Source organism: Candidozyma auris, chromosome 6, assembly GCF_003013715.1.
Source record: "Candidozyma auris chromosome 6, complete sequence".
In the NCBI taxonomy this organism is placed as follows: Eukaryota; Fungi; Ascomycota; class Pichiomycetes; order Serinales; family Metschnikowiaceae; genus Candidozyma; species Candidozyma auris.
This window is the reverse complement of record NC_072817.1, coordinates 806,792-833,029: the sequence shown is the minus strand read 5'-3', so window position 1 is coordinate 833,029 and position 26,238 is coordinate 806,792. Positions and strand designations below refer to the sequence as shown.

The 26,238-nt window shown below is 46.1% G+C and overlaps 11 protein-coding genes across 11 annotated transcripts; 3 read left to right on the top strand and 8 right to left on the bottom strand. All coding sequences in view use genetic code 12, as the record gives it.

Annotated features, from left to right (window-relative positions):
- Window positions 1–341: 341 nt before the first annotated feature.
- Window positions 342–902, bottom strand: GUK1 (guanylate kinase; the record flags this gene model as incomplete). Its single annotated transcript, XM_029034070.2, has 1 exon — window positions 342–902. One exon carries the CDS (start codon window positions 900–902, stop codon window positions 342–344), a length of 561 nt encoding a protein of 186 aa, XP_028891633.2.
- A 1,021-nt stretch (window positions 903–1,923) lies between these two features.
- MTR10 (Mtr10p) lies at window positions 1,924–4,770 on the top strand (the record flags this gene model as incomplete). Its single annotated transcript, XM_029034069.2, has 1 exon — window positions 1,924–4,770. The coding sequence occupies one exon, from the start codon at window positions 1,924–1,926 to the stop codon at window positions 4,768–4,770; it is 2,847 nt and encodes a 948-aa protein (XP_028891632.2).
- Window positions 4,771–5,934: 1,164 nt separating this feature from the next.
- On the top strand, window positions 5,935–6,180 carry PGA58 (Pga58p; the record flags this gene model as incomplete). Its single annotated transcript, XM_029034068.2, has 1 exon — window positions 5,935–6,180. The coding sequence occupies one exon, from the start codon at window positions 5,935–5,937 to the stop codon at window positions 6,178–6,180; it is 246 nt and encodes an 81-aa protein (XP_028891631.2).
- A 1,798-nt stretch (window positions 6,181–7,978) lies between these two features.
- CJI96_0005046 (uncharacterized protein) lies at window positions 7,979–8,932 on the bottom strand (the record flags this gene model as incomplete). Its single annotated transcript, XM_029034067.2, has 1 exon — window positions 7,979–8,932. One exon carries the CDS (start codon window positions 8,930–8,932, stop codon window positions 7,979–7,981), a length of 954 nt encoding a protein of 317 aa, XP_028891630.2.
- Window positions 8,933–9,031: 99 nt separating this feature from the next.
- Window positions 9,032–12,490, bottom strand: CCC2 (Cu(2+)-transporting P-type ATPase CCC2; the record flags this gene model as incomplete). The annotated part of the gene is made up of 1 exon (XM_029034066.2): window positions 9,032–12,490. One exon carries the CDS (start codon window positions 12,488–12,490, stop codon window positions 9,032–9,034), a length of 3,459 nt encoding a protein of 1,152 aa, XP_028891629.2.
- A 515-nt stretch (window positions 12,491–13,005) lies between these two features.
- Window positions 13,006–14,718, bottom strand: CJI96_0005044 (U4/U6-U5 snRNP complex subunit SNU66; the record flags this gene model as incomplete). Its single annotated transcript, XM_029034065.2, has 1 exon — window positions 13,006–14,718. The coding sequence occupies one exon, from the start codon at window positions 14,716–14,718 to the stop codon at window positions 13,006–13,008; it is 1,713 nt and encodes a 570-aa protein (XP_028891628.2).
- Window positions 14,719–14,863: 145 nt separating this feature from the next.
- CJI96_0005043 (uncharacterized protein) lies at window positions 14,864–17,671 on the top strand (the record flags this gene model as incomplete). Its single annotated transcript, XM_029034064.2, has 1 exon — window positions 14,864–17,671. One exon carries the CDS (start codon window positions 14,864–14,866, stop codon window positions 17,669–17,671), a length of 2,808 nt encoding a protein of 935 aa, XP_028891627.2.
- A 24-nt stretch (window positions 17,672–17,695) lies between these two features.
- On the bottom strand, window positions 17,696–18,949 carry PEX2 (ubiquitin-protein ligase peroxin 2; the record flags this gene model as incomplete). Its single annotated transcript, XM_029034063.2, has 1 exon — window positions 17,696–18,949. The coding sequence occupies one exon, from the start codon at window positions 18,947–18,949 to the stop codon at window positions 17,696–17,698; it is 1,254 nt and encodes a 417-aa protein (XP_028891626.2).
- A 21-nt stretch (window positions 18,950–18,970) lies between these two features.
- On the bottom strand, window positions 18,971–22,093 carry CDC15 (serine/threonine protein kinase; the record flags this gene model as incomplete). The annotated part of the gene is made up of 1 exon (XM_029034061.2): window positions 18,971–22,093. The coding sequence occupies one exon, from the start codon at window positions 22,091–22,093 to the stop codon at window positions 18,971–18,973; it is 3,123 nt and encodes a 1,040-aa protein (XP_028891624.2).
- A 737-nt stretch (window positions 22,094–22,830) lies between these two features.
- On the bottom strand, window positions 22,831–23,262 carry CJI96_0005040 (uncharacterized protein; the record flags this gene model as incomplete). Its single annotated transcript, XM_029034060.2, has 1 exon — window positions 22,831–23,262. The coding sequence occupies one exon, from the start codon at window positions 23,260–23,262 to the stop codon at window positions 22,831–22,833; it is 432 nt and encodes a 143-aa protein (XP_028891623.2).
- Window positions 23,263–24,083: 821 nt separating this feature from the next.
- On the bottom strand, window positions 24,084–25,499 carry LEM3 (Lem3p; the record flags this gene model as incomplete). Its single annotated transcript, XM_029034059.2, has 1 exon — window positions 24,084–25,499. The coding sequence occupies one exon, from the start codon at window positions 25,497–25,499 to the stop codon at window positions 24,084–24,086; it is 1,416 nt and encodes a 471-aa protein (XP_028891622.2).
- Between the last annotated feature and the right edge of the window lie 739 nt (window positions 25,500–26,238).

Here is a 26,238-nt window from a genome sequence, read left to right as displayed (position 1 = left end):
CTCCAACGAACTCTAGTGAGGCAGAGACTCTTGAAAAACGATGCCTACAGTGAGCAATAATGCAAAATACCACTCTGAAAATGCCCCAGCTCTCCTTTCTCCAATGTCGTTTTGGCTACACCTTCCCACCATTACCGTGAATCTTGTCCATTTTCACCTGACGAGACCGTCAAGTCGTCTATCTAATCTCTTTATTCTGTAGTTTTCTCATGTGTTGGCAAAAAAAGCATTCAAAGTCGAAAAGTTGAGGTTATGGCATCACTCTCATGTTGGCTTCACCCTCCTCTTTCTTTCAAAAACCATGCCACGTGAATCGACCTCGTGCCCTAGGCAACAGATCTTCACTGCTCATCCACAATAAACTCCTTGAACTCCTGGTACGCCTTCTCCAAGTCATCATTCACCACGATTTTATCGTGAGCACCGGTCTGGGCATACTCCATCTCAGCAGCTGCAGCGGCGATTCTCTTTGCAATGGACTCCTCAGTCTCTGTGCCTCTGCCGGTCAATCTCTCCCTCAAAGTGTCAATGGAAGGCGGGCTCAAAAACAAGTAGCGGGCATCGAGCGACAGCTGCTTCACCGCCTTGACTCCTTGCATATCGATGTCCAAAATACAGATCTTGTTCTGCTTGGCCACATCGTCCACGGCCTTAATGGAAGTGCCGTAGTAGTTTCCAGAAAACTGAGCCCACTCAATGAACTTTTTCTCGTCAATCATCTTCTTGAAGTCGTCCACAGTGGTGAAATGGTAGTCCACACCGTCCTTCTCTCCAGCTCTTGGAGCTCTGGTGGTGTTCGACACAGAGAACCCAAACTTGTCGGGAAACTCCGCAAGCAATTTTTTTAAAAGAGTGGACTTCCCGGTTCCGGAAGGGCCAGAGATGACAACGGGCCTAGGCATTTCGAATGAGTTATACGATGAATTAGTTGGAGATTAAAGAAAGAATGTGTTGATTTTTTTTTACGCGCACTGGGCTAAAGTTAGATGGGGATGAGGAAAGTAAGGGGAGGAGGTCGTCAGGAGGCGATGAATAAAAAGTTGGGTAGGAAATGGGCTCAGTCATGTTGCTCAAGGCACTGTAATGAAATTTCTGTTAGAGAACCTATTCAAAGGAAAGTATAGGCCGCAGATCTTAGTTATTGTGAGTGTTGAAGAAATGGCTGCGAAATGCCGCTATACATGCTAGTCAGAGTCAGGAGCAGGGGTACGAAGAAGAATGAGACCTATGGACGGAGGTTTATAAAAATTGGTATCGGCGCACATTGATTTGCTTGTTGATTTTGCTCTTAAAGGCAGTTCTCATGAAAGTGGGACTATGTGATACGAGTCTGACTGAGCCTACGGTGAAGGTGACGTTAATGGAGTCAGATAGTTACAATTTCTAAGACTGGAACTGAAATACGAATCGAGCAAAGCTCATCCAGATCTTGATGCATCTACGTGGGCTAAAGTATATTTCCAAATCTGTGTATGTGCATCTTTGATGCTGGTGGGTGCAAATCTGATAGAAGTAAGCAAATCATATAACAAATCGAGTCCGTGGGGTTACAAATGACGAGTATAGTACTACATCGCACATCTATATTTTTTTGTACTCAGCTAATGTTTTATTTGACACAGCATTAATAAAGCCCCCTTCTGCCGCCTTTTGCTCTACAATCCCAGAAAGACTGGCTCAAGTTGTTCCACATCTTCGCGATCGAGTTCCAAAAGCTTCAGACTTGACCACATTACAGCCACCTAGACACAATTTGTAAAGGAACTTGAAGATTGCAATTCACAATCTCTTTCAATCCTCTCTGTTCATCCAATCACTCAAATCTACATACTTCCTCCGGCCTCTTCCCCAGGTCGTGCTCGCACCATACCATCACCAACTACAATCTTCAACCATCACCAAATTTCCATCATCTTCAATAGTATGGACAACGTCAAGCAGGCGCTTGCCGCCATGTACTCGGCGGCCAGCCAGGATGACAAGAAGAGGGCAACGTTGCTTCTTGAGGAATTCCAAAAATCCTCCGAGGCATGGCAGGTTGCTCACGATTTGTTACTTGATCCCAACGAGCCTTTGGAATACAAGATGTTTGCGTCGCAGACACTCAAATCGAAAGCGATCTATGACTTAGTTCAGCTACCTCAGGAACTGATGCATCAGCTCAAGGACTCTGTGTTGGAGCTTTTGGCTGCGTACTCCAGCGACGGGGACCGTCTTATACGGACCCAGTTGTGTCTTACATTGGCTCACATCGCTTTACAATACTTGCAATGGGATAACGCCATGAGCGAAATCTCAGCGTACTTGACATCCAAACCGGAGCACATCTCGTCATTGCTCGAATTCTTCAGAGTGTTGCCTGAAGAGTTGTGTGAATCCAACAAGTCGGCTTTAACCGATGAAGAGTTCAACACCAGGTCTGCAGACCTCATCACGCATAATGTGGAAAATGTGTTGTTGTTTCTCAAGAACGTTATAGAACAAAAATCTGCCCCTTCGACAGTCGTTTTGGATTGTCTTAATTCGTGGATCAAAGAGTGTCCTGTGGAGAGCATTTGTCAGGTGGATCTCTTCGTCCAGTTGATTTTCGATTCCATTACCCATGAGGCTACTTTTGAGAAGGCTGTTGACTGCCTTGTTTCGATTTTACGTGAGACAAGAGACATAAGCAACTTCTCTCTAATTGACGCCTTGTACGGCCAGATCCTCAAGATACACGAGTTCTACTCGGCTCATCCCGACAGACTAGACGACTCCGAGGTTGTGGAGGGACTCACCAAGCTTTATGTTGAGGCTGGCGAGCTGTGGCATGTGCTCATTGCTAAAAATGCCACGCATTTCAAGCCATTAGTTCAAATCTTGCTCAACTGCTGTAAATACGACGAGGATTTGGACGTGGTCAAGTATACATTCTATTTCTGGTACGAGCTCAAGCAGATGATCACTCTCCCAAAGTTTGAAGCTGCTCGTAACGATTTTCAAGATATATACTTGAAATTGGTTGAGGTGATCATCAAGCACTTGGCATACCCCGTCGGGGAGAACGAATCCGACTTGTTTGGCGGTGATAAAGAGCAAGAGGATAAATTCAAAGACTTCAGATACGAGATGGGTGAAGTTTTGAAGGATTGCTGTGCCGTTGTGGGTGCTCAGAAGGCATTGAATATTCCTTTTCACCAACTTCAGACCCTCATGTCTCAGCAAAATACGCCCTGGCAACCTTTAGAAGCTTGCCTTTTCAGCATGCGGGTCATGGCCAAGGAAGTGTCTGTCAGGGAAAAGACAATCTTACCTTCCATTATGCAAATGCTTGTACAACTACCAGAACATCCTAAATTGCGGTACGCTGCCACTTTGGTGTTGGGCAGGTATTCTGAGTGGACCCAAAAAAATCCAGAGTTTCTCGAACCTCAACTTAACTATATCACCAGAGGTTTTCAAGGTGATCTCGTCAACAAGTTGTCTCCATCAGATAAGGAGGACGTCTACAGTGCTACTTGCCATGCGTTGATGTATTTCTGCCAAGACTGTTCTGAAGCTCTTGTGAATTACTTGGAACAGTTATACGTGCTTTATCAGCAAGTGCAAAGCGAGTTGAAACCTAAGGCATTATATGACATGATGAGTGGATTGGCACATGTCATTAAGAAAATACCTCCACAGGAGCAGGTAAAGACATCTGAGATGTTTTTAGGTCCCACACTAAACAAAATTAAGCATCTTGCTACTGAGGGTAGCCCTCAGGATCAAAACGTTACGAATGCATTACATGACGAAGCCGAGCTCGTAAGTATATATCTCAAGGTATTGAGAGCTCGTGACTTCGACGTGCCAGAATACCCAATTGCCAACTACTTTATGAGTGCAATCTGGCCCGTTGTGGAAACAGTATTGGACAAGTTCAGCACGTCTCTTCATGTGAGCGAGGGATTTGTCAAGGTAATTAAGAACGCGGTGCTGAGTTGCAACATCTATATTTCAGCCATTTTGCCGCAGATAGCGCAAACTCTTCACAAGGCATTTCGAGTAACAACTTTTGGGTGTTACTTGTATGTATCTGGTATCATGCTTCGAGAATTCAGTGATGAGTCGGTGAGTCCACAAATGCAAGATGCCGTGTACGATCTCGGTCTTGAGCAGAGTTCATCGTTTTTTGAGCTTCTTCAACTGCATCCTAATTCTATCAGGGAAATGCCGGATGTCATTGAGGATTTCTTCAGCATGTCGACCGAATTACTCATGTTCTACCCCAGCAGGACCATCAGCAACGAAAACCTCATGAAGTCAATACTCCACGCAGGTATTCTTACGCTTACTACTTGTGAAGAGTATAACCCATTGATGGCCTGTGTGCATTTCTTCATCGACTACGTTTCGTGGGGCTCTCCATACCCACCGATTTCCTTTTTCGATGAAGACCCCAAGCAAATCCAGCAAAGTGTGAAAAACTTCTTGGCTCTGTCAAACCATGGGGAGCAGCTCATGAAGCTTGTTCTTCACGGGTTGATCTTCAAGTTCTACAATGACGTTGACGCCAATGATCTTGTGATCAAGATCTTGACGGTGTCGCCTAGCACTGAGCAAGCCATCGGCTGGCTCCAAGAGGCAGCCAGCAGTTTGGCCAATGTGAGCAGCAAAGAGATCGAGAAATTGATTGGATCAGTGAGTGTTGCACTTCCAAATAAGGACAATCGTCGGGTCCGTGTGGCGGTGAAGGATTTCGTTAGCTGGTACTCTCGCAAGAATGTGAATCTGAGAAGCACGTTTTAGGCAAGTGGACCAGATTTCTCCAGGGGAAGGCTGGAAGTTGAGCCGAGCCCCACAGGGGCACCGAATCCCCATGTTTGATGGGGATCTGGCTAGCGAGCTCGATTTGGCAGCCATTAGCAGCCGTTCGCACAAATAACCAGCCTGTGTATAGGCATTGGTTATTGTTGTATTCGGATGAACCTAGCGTTTAAGCATGTGCAAAAGAGGGGGAAAAAAAAAAATAATAAGAAGGAACGAAGAGCTGACGAAGGTAAAAGTTAACAGGCAAGAAACAGACGTGAAGCATAAACACACCGGCAATGAGCCAATGCCAGTGGTGATGACAGTGTAAGTTGCTCAAAAAAAAAAGAAAATTAAAAATATAAGTCCCCCATGGCGTAGGATATATATAGAAGCAGACCCATCGGCCACCCGCCAGGCAAGATTGGGCAGGAGCATCGCTCAATCGGTTCGTTTCTGAGCAGGTTGTTATTTGGCACCCGCGCATGCAGCACAAGCGAAGAAGTCAATACCGCAGGAACCTTTCCCCAGTTTCTCATTTACGCACTGGCATGTGTATCCTTGGGCACCAACGGGAAGCAAGAGAAAAGCAAACGTCTTGCACAAAAGCATCGAAATTGCAGTCATTTCAACATCGTTAAATTTACAAAGTGTATAGACGGTTTCCATGCCAATGTCATGCCTGCTTTCTCTAACGTAGTAGGCTTGAAATTCACCACGGGGGCTGGAGAGCTTCGCCAAAAATAGCACTGACGCTGGTGAAGGAGGCTTTTCATTTCCCCATGAAACAAGCAAGTCGATGGAAGAAGCAGACGTTGCTTTCTGTTTCTTTTCCCCTGCGGTTTCCACAAGCTCTCATTGGCCAGCATGGCCACCGATTGGGCATACAGCCAGATGAGGCGGCGTGGGCTGAGCCTAATGCGGGATGGCACCTGCCGAAAAGAGGAGACTAGTTGCAGAAAGAAGGCGGCACTCCATGTTGTGTGCCGTACGACAGTTCCCGTCAAAGATAGCGCACGCATGATGGGTGCAAAAAAAGAAAAACAAAAGATAAAGAGAAAAAAAAAAAATTGCTCCCCCGGCGTCTATATAAGGGGGTCGAGTTGCCCTTCACTACTTCTTCTCTTCTCTTTTTTTCTTTATCAACCAACTTCGTCTTTCGCTATGCAATTCTCTACCGTCGCCATCTTCGCTGCCGCCGCCGCCGTTTCTGCTCACAAGAACGTCACCACCGTCACTGACCTCCACTCCTCTTTGGTCACCATCACCTCTTGCGGCCCAGAGGTCACTGACTGCCCAGCTCACCACCCATCCACCGTTGCCAACGTTTCCACCTACGAGGGTGCTGCCAACAAGCAGTTCGCCGCCGGTGCCGTTGCCTTGGCTGCTGGTGCTTTGCTTGCTTTGTAAGCTGTTTAGCCATCACATTGCTGCAGGGTTCAGTTTCTGGTGTATATTATGATTAATACAGTGTATTATATTTATGAATTTGTAGAGAAGCCATGGTATTGATGGCTATTTAGAATATGCTTTAAGGTATTGATGAAGATGCTAGGACGTACTAGTACTCTTCTTCAAGGTACTGGTGAAGCTGTTGAAAAAGTACTTCCTAGTAGATGAGACTGTCGGATACTTTACAGAATCTGTGAAGAAGCCAGTCTAAAGACTAAATGTGCCCTAGAACCCTGAGCGATAAGCCTCAAACAAGGACATTCTAAAAGTCAAAATTGACAGGCTTTCTGTGTCTAGGAGAGCTTCTCCCGACATGCTTGTCAGATTTTGCTAATTTTATGGGGAGTCCCCTGCCTTGTTGCGGGATGGCCATTCCTCCTGGTGACAACAGGCCATTGTGGGTATTGCCGTGAGCAAAGGAGATTTCTAGAGGGGCCATTGTTGCCAAGGTGGTTGCGATGACGCCCAAAAGAGAGACAAGCTCCGACAATGGGCCTAAAACGTGCAACAGTTTGGTATGAAGGTAAGTGTAGCCGATTTTGGGGGTGGTTGTAATTTGGAGTGAGAGAGCACCAGTATCAGGTACTTTGTTTCGGAGAGACTTTTCGGACCTGAGTTGTAGAAGCCAGTTTATAAAGGCTCAATTCATTAGAAGAAACAAAGTTTAGTTGGGGTATTTTTTTTGGAGATCTTGTGAGACACTTCGGCTAATATATGTTCGAACCTCCGCTGTTTGGATACTAGGGTAAACTTCTCATGGCGGTGAACTGTATAAATGAATTTTGAGTTCATTTATCGTGAACACATAAGAGTAAAATTTCTGGGGTCAATGACCCGCATAGAGTTTATTTTTCATCCCTTATCTCTCAAGCAATCTCGCCCTCATTAGTATCCAATACTTATCAAAAGTAACGGGGTGTCTCTTGGGGAGTGTCAATATCTCTCCTTTGATACCCTCTAGGGTACGGAGGGTAGTCACTATCAAGAACAACAACTTCTTGTGAACAGGGAGTAAGGTACATCAAGCTCTCATAGAGAGAAAGGACCATCGTATGCCTACAAAAAAAACATATATAGAATTAACATTTATTTTTTTTCTTTTTTTTTCTTGTTGACACCCGCTCATTAGAAGATTGGTGTTCAGACTACAGTTGAGCTCATTTCGGTAATCTACATAATGAGATGCACCATAGCATATAACTCGAAGAAAAACCTTAAGGACCAGGTAAAAAGTCAACTGATTGGAAATAGGTCACTGCTACCGGTCTCACTTATACGACCGTCTGATAATATTAATGCCAATATGTAATTATACCTGGCATTAATGACACTCGGGAGTATCAAGTCATAATATATTCAAAGTTCAAACACAGCCCCTAATTAGCTCAAGCACGAATGGAAAAAACTGCCCTTCAATCATCCCGACTGGCCCAATTACGTACTTCTAACTACCTCTGGTCTTCTTTACCGTCAAAGATTTTTCTTTGCGCTTTCCTATTTAAGGAGCACATACTCAAACCGAGAGCTACAGCAGAGAATGAAGAAGATTTAAATGGAGGTAAAACGTATCTTCACATTCAAATCTTGGTGTTGCAAATTTCGCTTTTTCGGGAGAGTTGCTCATGTTACTTCACTTTACTTCTTTTTGTAATCTACTGGCTCGCTCACGTTGCAATTGCAAACTCACGCCTTCACTTCCAACTACATCCATCTACAATTCATACAAACATTCATCAAATCAACAAACAACTTTTAACTAATAGGTGGGAACAGCAGGCATTGTCCTCAACGTAGAAGCGGAGATTGAAGTATCACGAGCGCTAACATTAGGCCCGCCAATGTAGTCTAATGGGTTCAACACACCAGAACGAAACAACTCCGGAATGAGCTTCACAATCAACTGAACAAGACCACTTCTGGTTTCTGGATCAGTGAGCGAGAACTTCACAACGTCAAGGGCCAAGCCAGAGTCCTTGAGTGCCTCAAAAACCTCAGCGTAGGGAATCACGTCCGCGTCGATCAATTCAATAGTAATCTTAGCAATGGCCTCTCTCACATCCTCGTCACTCAACGATTGTCTGATGATGCTGTTGATCAAGCCTGATCTCTTGAGAAGAACGAAAATGTGCACCATGGCATCGTCAAGGAAAGCTCTCTCAGCGAGCTGGAATTCGTCCAACTCTCTAGCAGAAAGAGCGATGGAGTAGTTGCCCACCTTCCCAACCAGCTTGCCATTCTCAAGCTTGTTTTTGAACTCCTCCTTCTTTTTGTCGATGACCTCCCCAGTCTTTTCCTTACCGAAGTCAACAGCATCCGCAATCTTCTTCTTGATGAGCTCCAAGAGCTGTGTTGCAATCTCTTTAATCTTCATCAAGGAGTAACCCTTGAAGCTGTCGAAGATCTCTTGGGCAACCTGTTTCGAGTGTCTAAGGGAAGCCTCGGCCTTGGCCTTTGCAGCAGCCTTAGCGCTTTCGGCAATCTCCTTACCCTTCTCAACGACAATTCCCTTCTCCTTGTCAATGATCTCCTTGCCCTTGGCAGCGGCAGCCTTCTTGGCGGCTTCGGCAACAGCGTTCATGATCTCCTTGGTAGCTTCATCACTTGGCTGATTCTCATGTTCTCTGGCGGCGAGATAGGGTGACTGTCTAGTAGACAACGAGGACACGGTAGTAGCAGCCATCAAGGCAACGCAGACATTAACCAACTTCATTGTGAACCCGTATTAAAAATGTGTATTAGAGAAGTGTGTGTAGCTATTTTGAAACAACGGAAGAAAAACCTGTTTATATACTCATGTCCCCTGCTTCCCCTAAGCTGCTCGAGGCAACAATTCGTACGAGTTTCCATGATTCCTAATCCGTATTCTCCTTTTCAATCTTTGAAGAATGCCTCTTGGCGACCACGCGGCGCTGCAACTTCCTCTCTTGATAGAGTTGAACTCTGCAAGCAGAGAATCCTTGAGGGTGAACTGATCGCCCACAGCCTCTTCCTCCAACTTAAAGTCGGCGTCCACCGCTGTGATTATTGGTGGCTTCCAGTTTCGAAGCATCAATGAGTTGAGGACGACACTAACCGAGCTGCAAGCCATGGCAGCAGCCGCGACCGCTGGAGGAAGCATCAAATTAAAGGGAAGGAAACATCCCATTGCGAACGGCAACATGACAAAGTTATAGATTGTAGCAAAGAGAAAATTAAGCTTGATCTTGCGGAAGGTTACTTCGGAGATCTTGAGGGCAGTAATAACGCCGGCCAAATCGTTTTCTTGCGATCCTTTCCGGCCCATGAGCACAATTTCGGCAGAATCAATGGCAATATCAGTCCCACTGCTGATTGCCATACCGATGTCTGCTTGGACAAGCGCTGGTGCGTCGTTTATCCCATCGCCGACAAAGGCAATTGAGATATTTTCAGGTCCGCCAAACCTCTTTCTTAGTTCGACAATGACCTTATCCTTTTCCAAAGGGGAAACTTCACTGAAAATGTTGCCCTTTGGAACACCCAATTGAGCACCGATTCTCTCTGCGACTTCGGTGCTATCTCCTGTTACAATGCCCACCTGAATGTTTTCGACATTCCTAAGATGGTCAATAACATCGCGAGCACCCTCTTTGACGGAATCAACAAGCTCGATATAACCAGCATAGTGACCATCGATGACAACATGAGCACACGTCGCGACAGAGTCTCTGAGATCGCTTTCCAAAATTGCCGCAAGCTCTTCTCTGATGTCTGGAAAATCACGCACAAGCAAGCGTTTGTTGCCGATGACGACATCATACGACTTGCCTTCCAATGTGATTTTGGCTTTGACCCCTAAGCCAGTCAAGATATTAAAATCTTGAATTGTGGTGTTGAACGTATCATCTTCGAAAGTTAGACCTAACTTTTGCTTGGATCCTGTTACAATAGCTTTACCCGTGGGGTGCTCGGAGTTTGACTCAACAGAGCCTACAAGTGTCCACCACTGTCTGAGGGTGAGTTTCAAGTTTTCCACCATAGGCTTGGCATTTGAGATAGTCATGTCACCCGAAGTCAAAGTTCCTGTCTTGTCAAAAAGTATGACGTTGATATTGCTGGCTTTCTCTAAAACATCACCACCTTTAATGAGAGCGCCACGGGTGGCTCCAACACCTGTTCCGACCATTACAGCAGTTGGTGCAGCAAGACCCAATGCGCAAGGACATGCTACAACAATGACCGAGATCGCAAGCTTCAAACACACATAATACTTGCCATTTTCCTCTTTATGGAAGGCCTTGGGCAATTTATCATCATGAAGCCATGTGCAAAGGATAAACCAGATGACGTACGTAACCGTTGAGAGAAGCAACACACCAGCAACAAATCGAGCAGCAATGTAATCAGCGAATCTTTGAACTGGAGCTTTGCTTACTTGCGACTCTTTCACCACATTGATGATCTGATGTAACTGGGAATTTTTACCTGCGTTGGTGACTCTTAAATGGATCAAGTGAGGGCCATTTATAGACCCGCCAATGACAGTATCTCCTCTTCTTTTGTGAACGGGCATCGATTCACCAGTGATGATTGACTCATCAACCTCAGTAGAGCCATGGATGATAACGCCGTCAGCAGGAATCTTCCCACCGGCGGTAACGACGGCGATGTCATTCGTCTGCAATAAATCAATGCCGATTTCACGAGTAGGAAGGTCAGCTATCTGCTCGACCTCACCCTTCTCTTCATTTTGCTTCTCTAGCAATTCCTGATAAGCAGTGGGATCGGTCACAATGGAACAAGTAGTCGGTGTGAGCGACACAAGGCGGCTAAGAGCCGTCGAGGTAGCGCCTTTGGCCTTATTTTCCATCCATTTACCAAAAGAAATGAACGATATGAGCATAACAGTGGTCTCAAAAAGAACCTTTGGAGGTTTGATAGTCTGGCCGGTCCAAACGCTCAAGACGACAGAATATACCGAGAATAGATATGAAATCAGCGTTGACATGCAAACCAACACATCCATGTTAGCATTCTTGCCCTTACGCCTTATGCAGCCGTACATTTTCTTAAAGAAGCTGTTGCCTAGGCCAAACAAGACGACTGAGGATAATGCTAGTTCAATGACAGATATGACGTAAAGACCATCGAAGATCATGGCATTGCGCCAGAAAGGCAAATTTTGCGTGAAATTAAGAATTATGACAGGCACTCCGAAAATGAGAGACCAGAAAAAGGTAGAGCGCCAGTGGTTGATTTCCTTCACTCTGGAAAGTAGCTTGAGCTGCGTTTGAAGCGACTGGTCGACAGAATTAAGAATGAGGAACGAATGCTCGTCGTCAATATTGTTAAGGGCATCAACAATCGTACGAATGCCCAACATCGAGCCCGAGTATGTGATGCGAAGCTCATCTATTAGATGCTCAGAGTCTGTGTCGTGGTCAGGACCAAGTGCCGACTCGTTCATCTGGCCCTTAAATAAAAGCCAGAAATCTTTAACACCAGCCAAACTATTGAGTATCGCTTCGACATTATACTGTAGCGCAGCGGTATCTGTAGACTCTTCAATTCCATAAATTTGCAAAACGGCCTCCTCTTCGGAATCCTCCTGAGACTCACCCATACGTACGGTCGAGGTCGCAACAGCGTCAAAACCACAATCTTCAATGATTTCCCTGAGTCTGTCAGCAGATATATCAGGAGTATGTGTCACCACAGCGGAATCGGTGACGTTCGACACTGCAGCCGACACCACCTCCGGTAATTTCTCCAACGCCTCGGTGATCAGCGCCAGACATGCTCCGCACGTCATCCCCGTGACGCTGAACGTGGTATTTTGCAATGTTTGCGAGGTTGCCAGGCTGCCTGAGGAATCAAGCACAGCATCGAACCCACAGTCCTCGACCGCTCGAAGTAGCGTTTCCACGGCGACCCCGGAATGCTTCACCAGCGCAGTGTTTGTGAGCAAAGACACAGATGCAGACTCAACTCCTGGAACAGCTTCCAATGCTTCGGTGACGCTCAGTGTGCAAGCCCCACAAGTCATCCCAGACACATTGATCTTAGCAACAAAGTGGGGGGTAGGATTTGTAAGTGCCTTCAGCGAAGCCACGTGAGCGTCAAACCCACACTCTTCAACTGCTTGAACAAGTTGCTGTGGTTGCACCTCGGTACCATGAACAACTTTGGCTTCATTAGTAATGAGCGACACTGCGACACTGTGGACGTTCGAGATGCCCTCTAATGCCTCCGTGACGGAAGTCGAGCATGCGGCACAAGTCATGCCGTCCACATTTATTCGAGACTCCATAGTCAAGAGAAGAAATGAAGGAGGATGTTTCGGGAGGTTTTATTTTGTACGATGCAAATGTAGAAGAGGTAGTACTGATGGGAGCAGATAGCGTGCGGTACCCACCTGTCTGCAGTACACCAGCCATCAAATAGCCGAGTAGTGCCGAATCGGCTTCCACTCCACCCTTTATAGCCGCAGATTGTTCCTTCGAAGTAATTAAGATCGTGATTCGCTCTTTCTTTGGCGACCTAGCCAAATAATAGAGCACCCCATCAAATTTGTTATTTCATCTTGTCTGCTGCACAAATGTGTCAGTTTTCTTAACAGTCGCACGCTTGTACGCAAAAGTGCATCATTGGGTACAAAATTTTCCACCAGGTGAAAATCGAGCTTATGCGGCGTCAGCAATTGAACCGCATATGCGAGGGCATTTTGATTTGAAAAAAACCTCCATGTATCTAACATTTGTGTAGCCTCCATCTGAGATTGCTACTGCTCGTATGCCACAAAATGACTCGAACGTTGCTAGTGTCTCATCCCACGACATGCTCTTGTTCGGACTTTGAAACGGGTTTTCTTTTTTTGTGCTTTGGTGCTGTGCCGTGGTACCGATGCGAAAGCTGTTTCCATGCTTGCTTCTGGTCGAGCTGGTTTCCTTCCTTGTCCTTGTACTGAAGCTGAACCTGAGGGCTGTAGTCAGAGAGGCGATCTTCTCTGCCGGGGTAGCGGCTTTTGGGGGTCTCTACAAGACCCTTGGCAATGAGTCTTTCGTTAAGAACTCTGTCAAAAGTAGACTCCTGCTCTTCCTTGGTAAGACGCTTGTAGGATGGATCCCTTTCCAACTCTTGCCTAACAGTCCTTTCCTCGATTGAAATTGCAATACGCTGTATTTCAGCTTCCTTGACTCTTTGCTCCTGTCTCTTTCGTGTCTCCTTTTCCTCTGCCAGCTCCACCTTGACAGCTCTATTTTTACGAAGGTATTCGAGCGTTGAAGCCATGCTTCCGAACGTGGGTGTAGAGGAGGTGCCGGTAGGCTCAGAAGTGGTATCTCTGCTCGTAAGAGGCACGTTCTCGATCTCATTCGAACCGGCTCCAGCATCTATTAGATCATCATTGTGCTCTCGTGCTTCATCACCATTGTCCTCGACGGGCTGTTTTGATTCCTTAGCCTTTTCTCCAATGGAGTTTAGAAACTCAGCAGTGTCGTCGAACACAATACCGTTGCTCCTTTCTATCCTATCTATCCGCTTATGCAGTTGAATTTCCTGAGCAATCTGTTCTGGTGTGAGATGCTTTCTTTTTTTCTGCCGTTTCTGACGATTCTGCGCTAGAATCAGGTCAATGTCCTCCTCCTCGTCACCTTCGTCCAACTTGAGCTCTACAGTTACCATAGGTTGAACATCGGTGACATGATCATCTTCGAGAACGCGCTTTTTCGCCTGGCCCTTATTCTTCTTGGGCATCTTCTTCTTGAACTTCTTCATTTTCACAGGTTGTTCCTCATCGAGATCGTCAAACAAAGCTCCCGCATCGGTCACATCATTTTTTTCGGGCTCAACCGACTTCGACACATCCTTCATCACGATGGTTGACCCTATTACTTGGGCAAACTCCTCTGGCTCCTCATCCTCCTCCTCTTCATAGTCAAATCTCGCCCCAAACTTCAATATCGCAGCTTTAGCCTTTTCCCGTTCATCTCTTCGTAGTTTTTCAGCCTTAGAGATCTTTTCGTTCAGTATACGTTCACGCCCGTCATCAAGAATACTCTGGTCTTCAAGTGTGAAGACTTCCCCGTCCTTCAAATCCCTCAAAGCCAGTGTGCTATGAGCCACCTCTAAATCAGGTTGATCAGCATCTTCGGTCTGTTTGGCAACTGCGGTAACATTTTGGTCTCTTTGACTGTTTTTGCCCACCTTGTTGAGCCAATCCGGATCTGCTTCATTGTAAAAGAGCTTGCTGCTGGTATCAATTGCCGATGTTGATTCCAGCTGCCCACCATGACCTTTTTCTTCTTTGCTCGTTCCATGATCACCTCCACTACTAATCTTCTCCTCCGTCTCCCTCACAATCGGCCGAAGTCCGAGAGATGCTCTGAGCTTATTGGTCTCCTCTAGTGAGAGTTCCAGTTTCACCACTTCACCTTCATGATTTTTGCGAGGGTCTTTTTCGACAGGCAAAAGTTTTAAGCCGAGCTGGGCTCGAAGCTTATTGGTCTCCTCTACTGAAAGAGAGATTTCCTCCGTCATACAAATTGATGAGAGAGCTTCAGAAGGGATGCTTCCCCAGGCTTCGCGATATACCGTCTCTGATGTCAATCTCCTGCACAGCTTGTACTAGCTGTTTACATATATCAACAAAACCAACCAACAGTGAAGATCACAAAATTTCAATATGAAGCTTCAATTCAGTGAAGTCGTCGGTACACTGGCTACGGCGCCACAACACGTGCTGTTTCATCCGAGGAAATTGGCGTATGTGGCGAGCGCTGGGGTGGTAGTATGCGATGTGGATGCAAAAACAGGCAAGTTGGGCTCCCAGAGGCTTTTTGTGGCCAATGCTGCTCAAAATGACGAGGAAAGAGATAGAAGGATTGGTAAGCTGGAAAATGGAGAGAAGCTGGATAAAAGAGACGCGTTTGACTTCCCTATAGAAGGTACGTACACTCATGGACTTGACAAAATAGAGGCGGAAAGAAAGAAGGTAACCGGCAATTCAGGAGATGTACTGCCTTCAAAGCTCAAAGACCGTGTACGCGCTGTCTCATGTGTTGCCTTGTCCCCCAATGGCAGAGTGTTGGCTGTTGGTGAGAGTGGTTACCAGCCTAGGATTCTCTTGTATTCATTAGCACCCAATTCGTCGTCTACACCGTTTGCAGTGATTCAAGAACACATGTTTGGAGTGAAGCATATTGCATTTCTGCCGGACTCAAGGTACTTTGCCTCGTTGGGCCAGCTCTCTGATGGCTTCCTACATGTTTGGAAATACTCGGCGACGCACGTTACGCTAAAAGCAGGTAACAAGTGTCTGTCTATTGTGAACGAACTATTGTGGCACCTGCTGTCTTCAATCGTCACTGCAGGCTTAAGGTTTTTGAAGATATGGACATTTGAGAACCATGATCTGAGCAAACCTGTGGTCCTCAAAGGTCGCAATGTGGTTCTTGGACAAAATCTCGAGTGTGACTTCACCGAGGCGGCATCTTTGTCGCACGATGAAGTGCTTATCTGTGCTTCCCATCAGGCTTTGTATCTTCTAAGTGTATCTTCCCTCAGCATGGTGCCCATAGCTCTACAAGAATCACCTAGCGAATTGTATGGTTTACAAACCGATGATGAAAGTAACTTGGTATGCTACTTTGAGGGTGACAGTCCTCAAATACGGCCCTTGAATTTTCTTACGCCCACAGTCAGCAAACTGGCCCCGTCATCTCCCTCGAAAATCGCTCTGATGTTCTCGTCAATGTCTTTGACGCCATCATGCTCAGATACGCCAATTGTAAAAAGCTACTTGCGAGTGATAAACGGTGTGACTCGTTTGTTGTATCTTACCAACAAAAAAGAGATCAAGTCTTACGATTCAGTTACGAACTCAATTGAACCCTTGATCGCTACACCGGTTAGTCGTACTGGTGGAATGAAGGAGGCTTCTAATGGCGATCTTTTAGTTTATTCTAAGTGTGGCTCCATCAAAAGAGTCAATATGGACACTAGTATTGAATCTGTGGCATCAATCAAGCTTTCACAAACTCACGAGTTGGAAAATGAACTCACCGCTGTGGATTATGATGGCGCTTATGCGTACTTTGGTGACAGATACGGTCAGCTATTTGTCGTGGGCACGAAGACAAAAGAGCAGTTAACACAATTTAAAGCTCATTCATCATCTATCAACGAGCTTTTACACTTCATGGTCTCTGGTATTGAGCTACTCTGCACCACTTCCAGAGATAGAACCATTCAACTCTTCTATGCCAATGACGGCCAATGGGAACTCCTTCAAACAATCGCAAATCATACCGGTAACCTCCTACATGCGAAAGTTCATCAAGAGACCTTATACGTATGTTCCGCCGACAGATCCATTTCTATATATGGCTTCAAACCGACAAAGGATCAGGAGACGCCACTTCATGTGTTTCAAAAGAAGGTCTTAACCCTCAAGCACTCTCCAACCACAATGAGAATTCTCGAGGACGAGCTCCATGTCGCAACCAATGATAAGGCAATTCAGGTTTTTGATGTCACGACATCTGACTTCAAGTATACCGTTAAACTACTCAATGAAAAAGGCGAGTCACTTGTGGTGGAGAACATTGTGTCAATTTCAAGATATATTGCTATTTCCGCCAGTGATAGGTCGGTACGCTATTACGCCCCTCAGTATAAAAAGGAGCTTGCCATATGCTGGGGCCATGCAGATAGCATTGTCGGAATGGTGAATCATAACAGTTCTCTCTACTCTATTGGCTTATGTGGGTGTCTTTTCAAGTGGAACGTAATCGACATTGTCGACTCGTCACATTCGAGCTTCAAAGAAGAGGACTCCGATCTGAGCTTGGTCGATCCAGAGAGTCTGCCTCTCTTGGCCAAAGTACCACGAAAGATCTTGCCTGTAGTCTCAGAGAGCTCATCGATGTTGGCAAGTCAAAGCACGCCACATATAAGGAGAGACACATCTCCTTCAAAGCGACTGCTGCTTATATATGATCCTGGGTCACCCTCACCTGCACCATCTACAACTCCCCGTTTGACTAACGCAACATTGAAGAGGATGGAAGCCCGAAAATCACTTCCTGCCTCTTCAATATCCAAAACATCGTCTCCAACACCTAGCTTGAGCCGCTCCTCTCCTACAAGAGCTCAGTCGCCTTCAAGAGCAGTAAGAGCTACTATGGAAAGCAAGGATCTGCCCTCAAAAACACCTTCCTTGAACTCTATTACAGATTCTCAGCCAAGATTGTCTCCTCAAAGCGGATCTGACTCGATGGAAAGAGCAACAGCATATATTTCAATCATGAAGGCTCATGTTTTGAAGGGGTTGTTTTCGACGAGCGAAAAAAAGAAATTGATAGACCAAATCCAGGATTTGATGGATGTTCTAGGGGTGGCGGCTACACGACCTGCCAATCAAGAGGCGCTTTTGGAAAAATTTGGTGAGCAGCTAGTGGAGATAGTGCTGCAAAAGCTACAAAACAAATAGGATTATGCTAACGTGTAATTATGCTTATTGAAACATCGCATCATCGAGGTCATCATCTTCATCATCAAACTCGTCCAACTCTTCCTCAAGATCTTCGTTATCACTAAAATCGATGCCACTGGAGTCATCACTCAGCTCATTGATGGGCTCATCTTCGTCATCATCACTAAGCAGGTCTTTCTCCTGTTTCACTACATGATCACCGGTGCTTTCGTCCTCAGTGTCCACCTCCTCATAAGGAACCATTATGGCGTCCTCATCAATATCGGTACTTTCAGATCCGTACAACCTGAAAGACGTGAGCTTCATTCTGCAACGAGGGCAGCCCTCGGCTTCGTCACTACCATTTTCTATAGCATTCAACCGAACACTTAAACAGACATAGCAAAAGATATGCCCACAATTGGTGATGCAAGGATTTGTCACATACGTAGATGCAGCCTTTATTCCACTGGCCTGGGCAAATCCAATGCACATGGCGCACTGGGATCTTGGAAGGTTGGAGTATTTGGTCTCAACTGGTGTTTCAGAAATTGATGGGAGGGCGTTTTTATTTTTCTTGAACGGAGCAATGCTCAGCAAAACCTTTCTCCATTTACGTAGCTGGAGTAAAGGTAGCGTAAACACCAAAAACTCTGTCATGACGTTCCAAACCAACTGTCTATTTTGAAACTCGAAGTTAACGTTGTCACCGTTGAACTTCAACAAGTCGGCAACAACCGGTGTGAGTGAAATACCAAGAATTCGGTGGATAAGGGTGGGAAACCTGCCTTGTACAAGAAACAATAAGAAATTCGCTAAATTAAGAAGTTTCACTGCCTCATTGGCTCTGCCTAAGATAACGGCCTTGTTGCGCACTAAAAACGCTTTGAGTTTGCCTAAGATAGTCTGTCTTGTTTCCCTGATCAGTTCGTCCACGGAATAGAGGTATGACTCGAGCTTCTTGAAAGCAAAATCCCCAAGTATGACTGCAAGAAGAACGTATCTCAACTTACTTCCAATAATCTTGCCTGTTCTAGAGTTTGTAAGTTTTAGATTCTGTAGTTTCAAACCGTAAGACGAGCCAGTTTTCAAAGTGGTGAGCTTGAATATCATTAAGTTCAACGCTAGCGACCATAATTCTGGGTTTTGACTGTAGGACCAGACTTTGCTTGTGTGGAGGGCAAAAACGTCGGAGAGTTGTTGCTTGAGCAAATCAAATAGCTCGTTATCTAGAATATACGCATCTAATTGAGAAACCCGTGGTGATGGGTAGAATATTCTGCCGAATAATGACATCCTCTTGTTGGTCTCAGGTTATCAACACTCTTTCTCCACAATTTGAGGATTCCTCGGTTCGCAACACCCGCCTTTGTGCAGTACCAGCTGCCCGAGTAGGTCGAGGATTTTTGCAATCAAATCTTGTATTAACACCGAGGACTCTGTGACGGTAATAGCACGTAGTGTCGTCTCAATGGCATCCGTATTAAGCATAGCTTCGCTCTCAGTGTACTGAGAAATGATTTGACGAAGAATGCGAAGAAGTGACAACTTCACCACTGGATTTCGATTGTAGAATGTTAACTTACTAAGAATCTGCGATACCACAGAGTCACGGGTCATGAGCGAAAGCGCTTGAGCGTTCATGCTAATAAGCTGAAGATAGTTATTGAGTGCAGCTTCAAGGTTAGAAACTTTGGACAACATAAACCCGCTGAGTAGGCACTCTCTTGCCTTCGCATCATCCAACCATTTGAAGGATGCATCTTGCGAAGACCAATGGAGAATAGAGTCCAAAGCATTGGACTGCCAGTATGGGTCCACGAGTAAATTGAGATACACCTCGAATATGTTGAACTTAAAGAGCATTTGTCTGACGTAAGACTCACAGTAGACAAATTCACATAAGACAGGCAATACGAATTGTCTAAACGGCAAGTTAATTTTCGATAGCTCCTTAAATATAGGAACTACTCCAAGTTTCACGAGCTCGAGCTCCTTCGAATGGTTTAAATAGCAGCAATTATAGATGGAGGGGCACACAATGTTGAGAACTTCCTTGTAATGCGAGCTGTAAGCTGGATGTTCACGTAAAATAGATACAAAGAATTCCAAGATATCAGCCAGGTGCAAAACGCGAAGAAGTTCTGAAATGCAGCTGATGGACCGAAAAAACTTGAGAACAACCATTCGGCGCTTAAGACTCAACGTAGGGTATACTTTTATGAGAAGTTTCACTAGGTCGGGGCTTACAATATTGATTCTCACCCTTGGCTCCGCCTGCCCGAAGTATTTGAGTACGTCTAAAATCTTATCGATGGTATTATCGACATATTCCTCAGGCACCAAGCTTTCAGGCGTTTTGTGGTATTTCGTGAGCCGGTTGAGAAGAACCACAAACCAAAAGACAATGCCGTACCTCGAAAGAATGCGGCACATATCTGACTTAAAGCGAGTGATACCTTTTGAAAGGATCTTATGAATGCAGTGAATAGAAACGAGTGGAAAGTCCGGCGTAATATCAAAATCCTCTTCGAGAAATCTCGACAAGATACGTAGGCCTCCTGAGGAGACAAACATAGCAAGAGCACGGTCAGATTTCCGGACAATCTTAATAAACCTGACTACTTGCAAGCGTGGCTGTAGGCCATAAGAGAGCTTCGAAAACTGCGTCATCATGGGGATGCCGCCTAGGAGTGCAAAATTCTCGAGCTGTGCCAGATTGTTTTCAAACATATAGTTCAATGTGGAAAGTACGTGATACCAAAGGCGATTCTGGTCGGGGATTTCTGGTGCATTCTCAAGTAGCTCGAGCAAAGATAGCACACCGTGATTTCGTATGAGTGTGTCATGCAGAATACTATATTTCTTCACAAGTTGCAACATCCGACCTGTGATTTTAACAAGTGACTGTGCCGTTTCTTCATGACCAAAGTGGCAGGTATCCACACGAACGATAAGTTTCTGACAAAGAAGTTCCATTTTGCTCTGCACTTCGAGCTCGTTTGTGTCGAAGTTGTCGACCAAGAGCTCCACGAATGGGTCACTTTCTTCAGACGCCAGCTGCTCGATTTCCACTCTCGATTGCAATTTCAAACTGAACGATGTATCAGCGGTCTTAGCGAAGTCCAGGTCATCTTCTCTTTCTGCAAACTTTTTTAAAAGCTCGTTCCGCGTGTATCTCTCTCTTGACGGACTTGCTGCTTTACTGTCATTATGGCTCTCCACTTCCATACTTTTCCCCTTCGAAGATCGGGTCAGCGTTGTGTCCCACTTCGTAGTATGAGCCAGATCACTCTCTCCCATCCAGCGATGTCGAAGTAGGTTCTTCGCTGACACACGAAGAGTGGGTTGTTTTTGAAAGCATTCGAGCAAGAAATCCTTAGCTAGCGGAGAGAGACCTGACGGTAGCGGTGGGTGGTCATCGGTTCCAATAGCATGCAAAGTTGCCATAGGGTTCAACTCATGATAAGGAGGGTTTGTAGTGAAGAGCTCGATGATAGTGGCGCCCAAAGACCAAACATCAGACGCAGTACAGATCCCGTCGCCTCCCAACACCGTTTCTGGCGCCATCCAGTTTGGTGTGCCTACCACAGTGTTATGCAGAGTAGCCACTTTGGTGGCCACGCCAAAATCAGCGAGTTTCACGTCGCCGCTACCCGTGAGAAGCACATTGGCGGCCTTGACGTCTCTATGGACCACACCTTGTTCATGCAAATAGCTTAGTCCTCGGAGAATCGGTTTCACATACAGCACAATCTGCCCCTCAGAGAAGCCGTGGCCAATTTTCTTGTACATTTGACGAAGTGACCCGCCAGCACAGTACTCCAATAACACATTTAGTGAGTGCAGCGTTTTCACGAAGCCATGGTACTTGACGATATTGTCATGCTTCAAGATCTTCAAAAGATCGATTTCACCCATGAGCACACGCAAGTCGTAGTCCTTGTCGAGCGTGATCTGCTTAATGGCCACTATCTGGTTTGTTCTGAGGTTCTTGGCCCGGTACACATCTGCGTGGGCGCCTCGGCCCACCTTCTCGTAGAACCTGAAGTTTTCCAAGGCATTGCTGGACCTGAGCGCCGAAGATTTGCCCACACGCTGAGCAGGCGTGAGCGAAAGCTTCACTGACGTTTTGCGTCTCTGAGGAAACGGCTCCTTGATCTCTTGCAATGGCGTATGAACATTGTTACTCTCTTCAGTCAGAGCCTCGAATATCGGGTGCATTGCTCGTTTGGGGCTTCTTTCAAAAGGAGCCACCTGCGTGCTTGGGAGCCCGCCCAAAAAAGGAGATTTGCCGTGGCCAGCTATTTGTGGGGAAACAGAGGCCTTCGCCTTGGGTCTGATGGAGATATCCAGGGCAAACTCCAGGCAAAAGTCGTCGCTGGCGTCGTCTTCTCGAAACCGCAGGAGGAGCGAGGCCTTCTTTGCATGAAGCACCATCGTTGCATTGGAATTTGGGGGGAAATGTGCAAAGGTAGATCTGTGGAGGGTGGTGGTGGAGGAGGAGGTATATAGTTGGTGATGATGTCTGTTTACGCTAAACGCGACATAGAGAAAGAGATAGAGACGTGGGGTCTGGTGGACGGAGAAAGCTTGAGGGAGCTCTGATTTTTTAATACAGGGCCAATTGCGTGTTTGGATCGTGGTTTGAATTTGCCATAAGGCTAATTCTTTATTATTGTATGGACTCTGGCCCGAATGGTTGTTAGAGAAGTGGGAATGGCTGCGAAAAAGCAGGTACGCAGCGTTTTTGCAAACACATAGGTTACAGTGAGCGGTAGATGCGTTGCGTTTGTTGGTGGTAGTTACTTTATGACAGAATTGTTGGCTCATTAATCTGTCAAGTCCTTTTTTTCAGTCAAGTTTGAGTGATTTCTTTTACACGGCAAAAGGCTTGTTGCTGATTAACTTCAGGAAGTCTACTTTTTATGGTCTCTTCTTCTGTATTTTACATTTCTATACAATGTGTGTCCGACTCGACAGCGATGGGTACCTGAAGAAGTCTGCCAGGTTTGTAGTTTCGATGGAGCGCATTAACGGTGGTTCTGCGCTCTCGAGTGCTCCAGCGGCCAGCCGTGTAGCATCTGTTCATGAACGTCCTGCTCTAAACATCATAGTTCCCTCGAAGCATGATCGTGACTCAAGCTCAGAGAAACTTCAAGGCTCTCTCTCTCGCCTCAACTGACCAACCGCAGTATCTGCATCACCGCAAACAAAACCACAGCGGCAATGACAAAGAAAACCATGAAGTAGGCAAACCCTTCTGCCAATTCTCTCTGCCACGAAAACCGCATTCTCACCACGATGGCGTCATCATGCCCTATGTAAACCAGAATGGGAGTTCTGAACTGATGAGGCCGTAGCTTCACGCCACTGGGGAGCTGTATATGGTCAATATCAGTATAATGAAGCGGTGAGTCCGAGGTGATCTTCTGGGCACAAATCTTGAACAACAGCTGGAGAACTGCCTCGATCGTATCATCAGGAGACACGACAAACGAGTATTTCTTCTCTGCGTACGAGAGCATCAGTGTGTGAATGATAAATAGAACCGTCACGTTCTCGTCCAAATGGACCAACGGCTCCAGCAAGCGCCACTGGGCCGACATTGCCGAAGTGTATGACGAAAAAATTTGGCAGACAACCTGGAAAAGATCAAAATGCTAAAGACCAAAACATGGTGGAGAGATGGGTCTATTTAAACCTTTGCGCTTTGTGGGTTGGAAATTGATTTTTTTTTTCTTTTTTTGGCGCTGCGCCGCACTAGAGGCAAGTTTTTCCGCAGGCTGTGGCAGGCAAACGAATGCACCGCCAGGCACGATTCGATGCTTCGAGACCACTTAATCCAGATGCTGGTTTGCCCTATCCTTTCTGATTGGACTGCAAATTTTGAACTTACATAATATTAGCCGCTTGAAACATTTAAACCCTCCGGTCTCCATCTCACGGCCCCTTCGGGTCCGCCCAAATGATCTTTGTCTGGCTCGCCTCGCGGCTGGGAGGGTTTTTTGTGCGTCTGTTGACGCATATTCTTAACTCTTTTTCCTCCCTGGCGCAAATAATATGCGTCGCACTAAACGAGAACCCTCTCAAATCCTGCCCTTGGCTGACCCCATTCGTTGCCAGAATTCTCGATTCATCATAATTTACGATGACGTTCGTAGATGCAACTATAAAATAGTTTTTCCAAGTCAAAATATCTGGCCACTGTGTGGTAGTGCCACACTTTTACCGCCCTGTGCCATTTTGCGCCCACATGGGATTGGGATTGTCTAGGTCCTACCCTGGGGACCACACAAAGCGAAATTTAAAAGCGGATTTCACTTTGGTGATCGCAATTCGCTTTCCGAGATCACATAGGCTGCTTCATCTGCGTTGTAAACTCGACGGTTCGGCTTGCCTTCTCTTTCTTGTGGACTATTCACGTGCTCTAGTCGCTGTTGCCCTTGGTGCCGCCCGACGATCCGCTGACAGAGTTCTCATTAGGAGTGTCCTTCGAGTCCTCCTTCATGGATTCCCGGACCCAGCTGAGTAGTTGCTCGTCTCCGGGTTTTCTAGGCTTGATGGTGTTCAACACAAGAATGAGAATGCCCATGATCAAACACACGGCTCCGCCGGCAATCCAGGAGAAGCCAAGGAAGAAGTTCTTGCCACCAATGGCTGAACGCTGAGAGATGAAGATCATCTTCTTTCCCTCGTACGGCAACACAGGGAAGTGTAACCCAACAGACACCTCGTAAATACCTTCCTTAAGCAGCTCGTTCACATTCTTCATATACAATTTGTTGAAGTTCTGAAGCGCTGACGTAAACATCCAGTTTTGAAAGTCCTCCCATGTGGAAATGTCAGGCACATTCGTCTCGTTGTAGCCGTTTGGGAACCGCTTGTACCAGTTTGGGGGCGGAGCAATTTCGGTGTGACTGTACTTGGTCTTCTTGAACCTGTTTTTATTCGTGGACCAGGCGATGTTCTTCCGGGACATCACGTAATCTTCTGAGGTGCCGTTGACACCCCGCAAAGTCGAGCTGTACGTGTCGTTGAACAAAGAATTGGCTATAAGCCCACAAGGGTAGTACTTTTTACCCTCATCGTTCTGCGAAAGAGGCTCGCAGTTCTCACCGACACTGCCCTTGATGGAATTCAAAGAGGCAGCTTTTCCCTCAATCTGGTCTTCAGAGAAGGATTTGGCGTACCTTCTATGGTTCTGGGAAAACTTCTCGAGCCGGTAAAAAAAGTAAAGAGGCGACTTCAAGTCGTGGGGAACGTGGAACTGGATTCTGCAGACGCGTCTTTCGTCTTCAAACGGCTGGCTTTCGTCCGTGTCCAACCTCCACTGCGCCTGCTGCACCTGTTTGTTTCCGTGGTAGTTGTATGTAGTGTACTTCTCTGGAATAGGCAGCCAATGGTCCAACGACGCCAAATTTTCACACTGTGAGTAGTCAATCTTCAAGTCTTGCACTCTGTGGGCAGCCAACCACATGGCACCACCCAAAGGAATGAGAAAAACCCCCATTCCCAAGAAGATCGAAATGAGCCATTTAGCGGTAATGACCGGATTCACCGCTTTGAGACGCTGCTGCTGAAACGCGTTGTCATTTGGTCTCCTTGAGTGCTCCTTCCTCGGAGGCACAGCATAATCCAGATCGCTATCCGATTCGGTCTCCAAATCGTCTCTTCTTTCTGTGTCTTCCTCACCAGATGCTCTGGAATGGAGATGTTGCTCGTTTTCCGCAGACTGGCTCAAATTCGCTCTGTGATCGTCGGTGAACGGCGACTCCAGCGAGCGGGACTCTTCGTGCGCTTGAGGCAGTGTGACGTCGATGCTGGAAGCCTTTGCACTGCTCATACTTGGAGGGGGGAGAAGTGATAAGTCTAAGAGTATGGTTATTTTGTCGATTTACACCTTGTGTATGTGCAGGTCACGGTACTCGGGACCACCCATTCCCGAGGTTCTTTCTAGGTGGTGCTAGTTCGAAGCTTTGCTTTTTTCAGGATAATTATGCGCTATTCTTGCAGTTGAAGTGCAAGTGTAGTTACAGAGGCTCAAAAACGTCATCTTGGGTCATCTGTGTGGGCAGTGGTAAATATCTCAATTTGCTCAGTAAGCGATGCTATAGTATGGAAGAAAGCCCGCTCTACATGTCACCACGAGGGGCGAAAGGATCGGAAGAAATGGACAGAAATTAAATGGACAGAATGGGTTCAGAATTGGTTTTTTTAGGTACATCTGGAATCTTGGGTAATTCCGAGGCTGGTGATTTGTGTCTTTGGTGCTTGACTGGGGAATAGACCAAGAGGTCTTGCAAATGTGTGGGACACTGACGTTGTTGTTCGAAAACTATCCAGATGGGAGTATTATTTTTTGAAATTCTTGATATTTGTGACTACAAAAGGCATTAAGGGTGGGCTTTCCGTGTAAAGAGCATATATGTATACATGTGCTTTACTTTGGGTTCAAACCGCTCGTTAGGTACGATCCAGTCCATATTCAAATTTACTCTTGTTATTTGGATTTCCCGCGAGATGATAATTGCTGCAAATGGCCGACTAGTAGATTAAACTTTACTTCACGGAACTACAAATCC